The sequence below is a fragment of the Saccoglossus kowalevskii genome, chromosome 14 (genome assembly GCF_978046115.1).
Source record: "Saccoglossus kowalevskii chromosome 14, keSacKowa6.1, whole genome shotgun sequence".
NCBI lineage: Eukaryota > Metazoa > Hemichordata > Enteropneusta > Harrimaniidae > Saccoglossus > Saccoglossus kowalevskii.
The window spans coordinates 3899548-3909265 of NC_140654.1; the positions used below are offsets into that span (position 1 = coordinate 3899548).

Genomic DNA, 9718 nt, shown 5'->3' on the forward strand with positions numbered 1-9718 from the left:
TTAGCATGCAGTTTATTTATTCATAGATTTCGCAGCTGTAACTTTTAAACAGTTATTGAGTTGAGTCTAGTTTAGGTATGTTTAACTAAATAGGTGAAAGTGGTACCTTCCAGCAATTTGATCTATGTTCCACGTAATGTATCCAAATCGGGCATATGTTATAATATTTGTTTATTAATTTAATTTTAAAATATTTATATGAGTGGTATCATTTTATATGATGAAAAATGTATAGTTTTATGAAATTCAGCGAAGCATATTTAGTAATCATCTAGTTGTCATTTGTATAATATAGGAACTATTTCATTAGTGTATTTCTCTCTTAAATGCCGGTTCCACAGAATAAACTGCATGAAAAAATTAATTGGGATTTCATTTCACTGGAATCATTTACGTTATATATTTATAATTAGAACTATCATAAGTTATTTAATTCAATTCCACATCAAGCTCAATTTTAATCATTCACATTTTACTCAGCTATATAACCATAAAATCACTGTCCGGTAGAGGTCGCGCTTCATTCCAAGCACGAACCCTGAAAAAAAAAAGAAGTATGTAATTATTTTTTTTGTCTCCCACTTCTGGACTAGACTGCCGACACATTGTAGTGATCTCCATTGAACTTCTTTTCCCTGAAATTGTATTGTCTGACTCCTATCTTACTCGTCGCTACACTGTATGACCAGGAATATCGAATGAATATGAAAACACGATTTGCTGAAAGTTCGGATTAACAAAAAAGCAACATTCATTAGACTCAAATGGCCACAGACAGCCAGAGCAACGTAAAGTTGTTGCCCGTCAAATAATGTTCTGTTCTTTTCCGTCATCGTGTCAACTTTTCCTGTGACATGGTATTTGACAGGAAATAGCTAACACAGGCGCAAAGCGAATGTCACACAGTTTCAAACCATTTTATCTAAACGATAATATAGTATCGCAATACATTTTCAAATCCGTTCAAAAACAAAATTCATTCCATATGTTTTTCCCTAATTCTGGAATTCGTTCAACAATTTTATAAAGCATTTTTTGACAAATACGTTAACTTAAATACTCGGCAGAATGGTGAATACAACACCTTATTCATCATCATCGTTATATTGAAAAGATCCTTACCCAAAAGCGGAATCGGGCAGGGCTTTATATCTTCTATTTACTTTTCCTCTTTTGTCGTCTGTGGATAAAGTCATCATTATTATTAACTTTATTTCAGGACAAGCCAATATAAAAACAAACCAACTTACAATAACTTAAGAACATAAAACCGTTCAACGCCACATACTCTTCATAGATAATTTGAAATATACTACATTACTTCCTAACACATTCTTAAAGGCCGAATTATTACTCTGCAGGATACTATGAGTAAAGCTAAAACTCATCTTTCTTAACTTGACTAATACTAATACTAGATTGCGGGATACGTTACATAACATTCGGAATGCATTATTATCGGCTGCTCGAATTCGATGAAAATTTTTCTAGTAAAATCTGACCATAGATAATACAAATTCGAGCTATAGCTAAGTAATAGTAGACACTTAACTTCAGGAGAACGGTTACCAAAGCGACTTACTAAAATGTGTCCTAGCATAAATTCCGCGTAACTGTTTACTAGTACTCGTATTATCTTTAACCGGTTTGAGTAAATGATAACCCAAATAGCAATACTCATTCACAAACTCCAAGAGTTGACTGTTAAGATACACGTGAGGTGCGCGACCAATCGCACCCAGGCGGGAGGACAGACATACAAAAAGATTTGTTTACATAAAATATTATATCAATTCATTGGTATATGTCGCACATACTTTGTCAATTCAGTTAAATAGTAACAATATTCTGCCACATATATAAACTGCGCCAAATAGCCAAAATAACATAATGATATTAAACGATTTTTTTTGAAAATGCAATTTATATACTTCATATTGCATACCAACACAATTGATCTTAATAATATTACAAGACAACGTTCTAGCGCCGCACGTGGTGAATATAATGTTGCGTGTTCTCACCTTCTGCTTTATTCTCTTGAATTTTCTCTAATAAATGCTTTGCTAAGTATTCTACATCACCACTTTCATTCTGATCGTCATCATTACTGGCATCTGTTTGGACGAAATATGGAATAAGATCAATATGAACTGACACGTGTTTAAGACTCATATTGTCATGCGTGTTTTGAGAAAAAAATGATGAGAATGATATTGTCTCGATAAAATGTATCACATTTTCTCAGAGCAATCGTATTTCAATCGCACTGTTGCAGGAACTACATTGTATGGGACCCATACGAACAATGAGAACGCATCGCGGCGACTGTGGTGTGTGTTTACACACGCAGGACAATGCTGCACCACAAGTCATCAATTACAGGACAATGACGTAACGTGGACAACTATTTTATTACTGTACTGTCTAAAGTGTCAAAACAAGCTGATGTGAATAACTTATTGCATTATTATTTTATATCTGACTGTATCTGTTTACTTTCGAATCTCGGTCGGAAACGTTGTATGTTTTATTGCACCGCAGTGGAATGCCATCAGAATAATTGCTTCACACGAGGTCGCGTTCCTATAGATGGTTTCTATGGTAATCGTTGTATTGATCTACCAAGCGGTAGACAATGCGTTTTTAGAAAATTATTATATTCGATTATAATGCTTACGAGTGTTGACATTGAAGCGCGACACAATGAATAAGTGTCAATAACCATCAATCATGATACGTTTCACAAAAGATAGTTATCGATGTCAACATGGAATTGCCGATGACTGCATAATTGATCTCGTTAAAATGGAATATATTTTTTAAAAGACATGAATCGTCGGGGAATAATAACATTTATTTATCCACATCATTTCTGAAACATACTCGTGGCTGAAAGGAGAGGCCACACCCCTAGCGTAGCTTGCAATAACGCGTTCATGGTGAGGTAGTATAAGCATCTACTACTGACATTGAGAGATTTGAGTATGTGACGCTATAATACATTTAAACGATTGCTCGAATATATTTAATTCCAAGTGATGGCTTTCAATTAACATAACACGCTTATTCGGTACTGATCGAAGGGCGTATATTAAGTTGACAAAAATACTTCTGAATATTTCGTTTTATTAGAGAATGACTCCGTAGTTCTTGGCATAGCCCTGTGTCTCCTACCTAATAGAAATGCAAAATACGTTGCGATGACTGTAGCAAATCCCGTAGATTGAAGCTATGGGATTTAAATTTGGGTACAATTTCTACAAGCAAGCTGTCAGAACTCAAAACACATGTTTGTGATTTGTTTTGAGCTGAACACTCAGATCTTTCAAATGCGTAGTGTCGAGAACACTGATAACATTGAAGTCAAGGTAGCGGAGGTCGCCACACACTGCGACTCACACCTATTGACTTCCCTGAGCACAAGCAATTAAATGTACGATGCTAGAAAAATTCTAAAGGAAACTTGCAGTACCAATCTCACTTCACTGAAAATATTACAAAAGAAAACAAGGAACTATTCCACATGGCAAACAAATAACTTAAATCCAAGGAGTGGAAGTTGACATGGTCGGTGATTGGGAAATTAGTTGTCAAAAACAGCATTGGAGATTTCTGCATAATGTAACTAGTGTTCATATTTTCATTGCTTTGTACCATCATCTTTAATTGATACACATATAAATAGTAATACTGGCTATATCCATCATAGCTGCAAGTCTTATGAAGTTGAAATGTTCATTCAGAAAACAAACGTTTTATCCGTGTTCTCTTATGCATTAACATTCGATCTCTTGGTAAACACTACGATAAATTAATATTCATTTTAAATATTACAAAAACAAAACGTTTTATTTTTGAGAAACGTGGTCTTGAAATATGGTCGCATTCTTTTTCTAATTCTTCTCTCTACAATCTAGTTACAAGCGATCAGCAACACTCACAGGGAGAAGATGTTGCATTATATACACACAGCTTCCTGTCTTTCGAAATCATAGATACAATGCACTGTGAATCGATTCTTGTGGAAACCACCGTTAATAACTAAAGGTTAGTCATAGGTGTTAAATACCGCAAACGTACATGAAATTCTTAATTACTTCGGAGGAATGTCTTGACCAGCCAAGGGCAAATCATGTATTCTACTTCTGAGTCCATGAAACTTCAATTATTTAACATTCACGCCAGAATAATAGACACATCATATACTACCATTGATCACCAATGTTATATAATATCTTCGATTCCTTTCTTGAGTGTGGGGTTATTGAAAACGACATTACTGATCACTGTCCTGTATTTGGCACCATGAAAAACCTACATCACGTATCTGAAATTTATGTTTTTTAACAATTACAACTGGAAAGAATTTTGTACGATTAAGGCGAAGTCTATTGGCAGCCCGTATTTGACAGTTTGGATGCTAACAATAGGGTTTGCTAAATTTGACCAAAACCAAATATATATCATTTTTACAAAAAAACCATAAACAAATCCACATAATGACCATATACGCACTAATTATAGGCAATATAGGAATCTTCTATGTAAACAGCTTAAAATGGCCAAACTACGTTACTATACCTAATAAATTCAACTCTGCCAAGAACAATAAGAGATGGCAAGTGATCAATGAAATTCGCAATGAAACCACTAATAACAGAAAAAAACTCGTCACTGATAATGACATCAATCTATTTAACAACACTCATGTCGCCGAAAAAATTATCGAATTCTTTACTAACATAACTAACAATGGTGATCATACCAAATATCTCAGTAGGCGCCGTATTAATTTTTTTCCACCATGTTTCTGATTATGACGCTTTCATCGAGTCCATTAATTTGTCAATCAAAAAGTCTATGGGTTACGATCAAATCCACTGGTACACAAAACAGGGTTTTACAGCCCAAACCCATGCACTGCAAAACGTTCAGTTCGTGCTGAAGTAAGCACTACATTCTGACGTTCCAGCAATTTTAATCACCACTTTTTCTGGCTTCAGTTTCCGTACCACTGAATGCGTTCCGATCGACAAAAGTCGACAGCAGTGGACCGAGATACGCAAAAACTGGGAACGTGCCGTTTCAGTTCCGTACTTTCCCAGACAGATTTTGGCAGGGTGCTGAGTTTTGAAATATATCTCGCTCCCTCGTTTTCTAGTAAGAGTGTGGTTAAAACATAAATGGGAATCCAATGTGCTCGCATAACAAAGATAAGTATGAAAAGTGTCCATATTCTAGAAGTCAACTCACCTTCACTGTTGGTGTATCTGTCGCTATCTAGATGTCTTCTTTGCCCATGTATTGGCACACTGATACACGTACACACGACTACGGTAAATACTAGAAGCATTGCCATAAGGGTAGTCGGCGTTGTTTGCATATTGGTAGTTTCTTTCGGGAGAAAATGTATAAACTCTAAAAACAATTGAGATGTACATATATTATTTGATATGTAATACGTAAAGACACTATTACCAACGTCGTAACTGATAAATCAAGTGTAGCATTGTCGTAACTGATAAATCAAGTGTAGCATTGTATTTCAAATACATTTATAACGTAAGTTCACAGTGTAAACGTTGTGCAATGAATGTGGTCGACGATTTCTGACACTGGACTACACTATGCTTTAATGCTAGCAATTAACACTATTAAATAATAAATAAATAAACTTTGTCATGCAAATATACAATTTCAGTTTGATGAAGTGTAGTTAAAACTGTGTTTAACAATTTTTGGGAAGAAAATATTACAATACGAAACTTGAAAAATTCACGTGAAACGAATATATTACCTTCTAATTTATGGAAGTAATTTACTATAATATTGCAAATATTTATTATTTTATTAATAGAGATGTCGCTGTCCTATATAATTGTATCGGTCTGCTGACTTTAACATCCATAAATTCGACTAATATTCCAAGTCATAATACGTCACGATCCTGTGACTGTGTTTAACAATTTTTGGGAAGAAAATATTACAATACGAAACTTGAAAAATTCACGTGAAACGAATATATTACCTTCTAATTTATGGAAGTAATTTACTATAATATTGCAAATATTTATTATATTTATAATTGTATCGGTCTGCTGACTTTAACATTCATAAATTCGACTAATATTCCAAGTCATAATACGTCACGACCCATAAATATAGCTAATATCCCAAGTCATAATTTGGTTATCCATCATTGCATCGCGAATGATAAATGCGTGTTAAAGAAATTGTTCCAGGCACTAACGTAATTTAAAGTGATCCATTTAGGTGTGCAATTTTTGTGGTTAAATGCACATCACCCTACAATTATAATATTTTTAAATAGCAAATACATACCGCATATATTTCCATTTTAAAGGGAGAACAATTCTAAAGAATGGCAACGCCGACACACATTTTGTTGGCAATTGTGTACATTAAATGAAATGGATGAAAATAATGTACGTTACTGAAATATACGTTAGCATGATAGCGAACTGGAGACAAAATTATTTTTCAAGCCTACTACGAGTTGTCTGTCGTTTTCCTTCTAACAAAGCAACCAAATGTATACATTTGATAGTTTTGTTTGAGTTGTGAAACCAATTAGTGGATGTTTGTTATATGTTAATACGTCATACGTTGCTTAATATAAAATACATTCCAACAACGCAATATTTTCATCAAAATAAACGATCGAACGAACGTGTTGAATATTACAACGTTTGATTATGCAAAATTCAACGTAGATAGTAATGATACGGTATAATTTGTTGAGCACAGACATAATAAATAAGACGAAAAGACTTCACCCCTTTCAGGGACACTAGCACACTAACATTGCTGAAAGATATTATTGACCTTAATGTTTGTAATGTATATTCAGCAGATACACTTATTAATAAGGCATTGAATGTGTGAATTAGGATGGCCATTACTTCTCATGTCATGTGTGTTCAGTAAAGACTGGACTGCCATATTAGATAAAACAACACAGCGTAACACGACTTGACACTCATCCACACTTAACAGTGAAAACACGTTTTCACACAATGACACAACAATGTTTGATATCAGGAATTACCTAAATGAACATGGCAATGAACTGATAATTGTATACAAGTTGTTCAAAAAACGGTTCAGTTATATTTTTTCTGCTTTTATGTATACAACGTATAATTTTCTTGATGTTTTAAACAATTATATATATATATGTATTGCCAATCCCAAGTTCTAGAACACTTGGAACAGCATTGCATTTATGTTTTAAAGTGCTGGTAAAATTTTGAAAATTTAACATGCTTCGAATTTTTTAATCGCCAGTTGCCCTTATTTTGCTTGGGTGAATACGCATGCAATTAAATCTTCTAACCAATTACAATGGTGCTGATTGAACTGGTATTACTCATAGTTTTATTACTGAATGAAGCATTTTATTCTTCCGCCAAAATGTATACCTTTCTGTTTCTGAATGTTGCATGACTAGATAGGTTTTCTGTTTTGTGTTTTTTATTTCCAGGATCAAAAACATCATAATATCTAGAACAAACTATTACATGATGGTACGTCGAAATCCGGCAAAATAAATTTCGATAAATCTAAATAACGGGTGTCAAGGAAGGCGCATCCATTGTAAACTTTGAATGCCACACATGACAATCCTCTGTTTTAACTGTGAACCAATGTTAAAGCGCGGTAGTCGTCGCGTTGCGCATGTGCCACATTTGTGTTGATAAACATTGATTTTCCCATAATCCAATGCGCTCTTCAAATATTTTGACCTGGGCGCGACTTGCACTGATTACCGCCGGTGACTCCTTCGATACCTTCCAATAACATGAAAATTACTTTTTTAAAGCTTGGAAACGTCACAGTTCGTACTCGTAGATCTGCGCAACAGTCAAAGTCGCCATCTTTGTTTATATGAGACCCATATATCTCGCACATGCGCAGCGCTACGACTACCGTGCTTTAATGGTTTTAACAATCGTTGTATTCGTACGTCGCACGCAACCCAAGTCAAACACGACTGAAGAGTTTAAAAGGCATGACAAATGATTTGTTCTTTGCTGCGCGAAGTTTTTGAATAAATAAAAATCTCACCCGAGTTTCATATGCGGCGGCTATTTTGAATTAGAAATTGCTCAAATTTCATAACAGTGTATTTATGATTTTCTGCTTTGACACTGTTACTACTGTTATTATAATTATTAGTTCTTTAATGTGATATTAACAACTATAGAAACTGCAAATACCGAGAGATTAGTTCCACTAATATTATCCTGATAATAGTGAGAACCCGGCATTAGTATACATCATATGTACAACCTGTCGTTCGGATTATATTACCCTGTATTGATTTGTGTTATTCGAGAATCAACCATTTTATAAAAAGAGATTTTGGTGCTTGAACGTACTATATAATCGGCAGTATTAGTTAAACTCTACAAGATTCGATCGTTGTCGCTTCATTTCTGGTTGTTTAATTTAAAAAAGAAGTATCCTTTTAATCATTAAATGGCAAAATTAAACTGTAACCAGAAATATGTCAAATCCCCGTTTGATTCAAGGATCGTCTACATAATTGAATTGTAAGGCAATAAAAGTCAACGTAAGTATTATCGAAGGGGGTTATCGTTCTTTGTGGGGTATCCTTCAAATGATCAGTACATACAAAACAAAACACATTTTATTTTCCCAGCGTTTCGATCGTCGTCGTCTATAAGAAATTACAACTAACACACCAGATATCTATTCTACAGAGTGTTTGTTACTTCGACAAAAACCGTTTTTAAACTATTCGAAAATCATTAGAGCAATGTGACACACCTGACAGAAATATTATCATTTTTATTTCTCCCAATAGTAAATGACATATGACGATAACGCCAAATGTCATTAACTCATGGGTTGTTCGGTACACTGTTATCTCAATTTGTAGAAAGAATTTCAATTAACTAGGCACTAGATAATTGAGTAGTTATTGTATCATCTGCATCTAACAAAAATGCGGCGCAATTGATGAATACTATCTCGCTACTTGAAGAAATAATTTTGTAGTGTTTTCGTTTTATTTTTGTTGGCAGCCTGGCAAAGTTTAGATAACTCTACTTTGGTTCAAGTGAACAAAAACAGAAATTTTGAGCAACACATTTTTAATATTCGCGCTTCCTGTGAATTACGACCCTAAAATGTCAGGAACTCGCTATTATTTACATACATATCGATACGGCAAGACTTCACATTGTCCAGATTTCCATTCAACGTCAACGAAATTATAAAGTAATTTGTTTTAAATTAAATTAAAGTTAACCTCACGTAAACTAAAGATGACATGCAATATGAAAAAAATATATGCAAAAATAAATGTTCTGAAACGTATTATCAAGTTTAAAAATCTGGTGACTTATCGGAGTTAGCTGTTGTAAGAAAAATCGTATGAGAGAAAGCGATAGAGAGAAAATACACACCTGTTAACCCGTCAATGCAGCTCAGCTCTGACAGTGCTAAAGGCTGCGAGATCATATAAACCTATGTATCTACCTCAAGGGATTTGCATTTCATTAAGGAATATTCAACACATTCTTCAGTAGCATAAATCCATAATCTATTAAGCTAATTAGGTGACAACAGCCCACTTGTTCGAACACGCAGAAGCGGAATACTTGATAAGGGGGTATATTTGCTAATCGCGAGGGAAGGAGAATTCCATCAAGAAAGTCTCTTTACC

At 34.3% G+C, this 9718-nt stretch overlaps 1 protein-coding gene across 1 annotated transcript; it reads right to left on the minus strand.

Moving 5' to 3' along the window:
* Positions 1-395: 395 nt before the first annotated feature.
* On the minus strand, positions 396-9506 carry LOC100373960 (uncharacterized). Its single transcript, XM_002733695.3, has 5 exons — positions 9459-9506; positions 5257-5421; positions 2025-2117; positions 1123-1180; positions 396-538 (listed from the first exon to the last, which is right to left on the minus strand). Exons 2-5 carry the CDS (start codon positions 5384-5386, stop codon positions 481-483), a joined length of 339 nt encoding a protein of 112 aa, XP_002733741.1. The 5' UTR covers positions 5387-5421; positions 9459-9506; the 3' UTR covers positions 396-480.
* Positions 9507-9718: the final 212 nt, after the last annotated feature.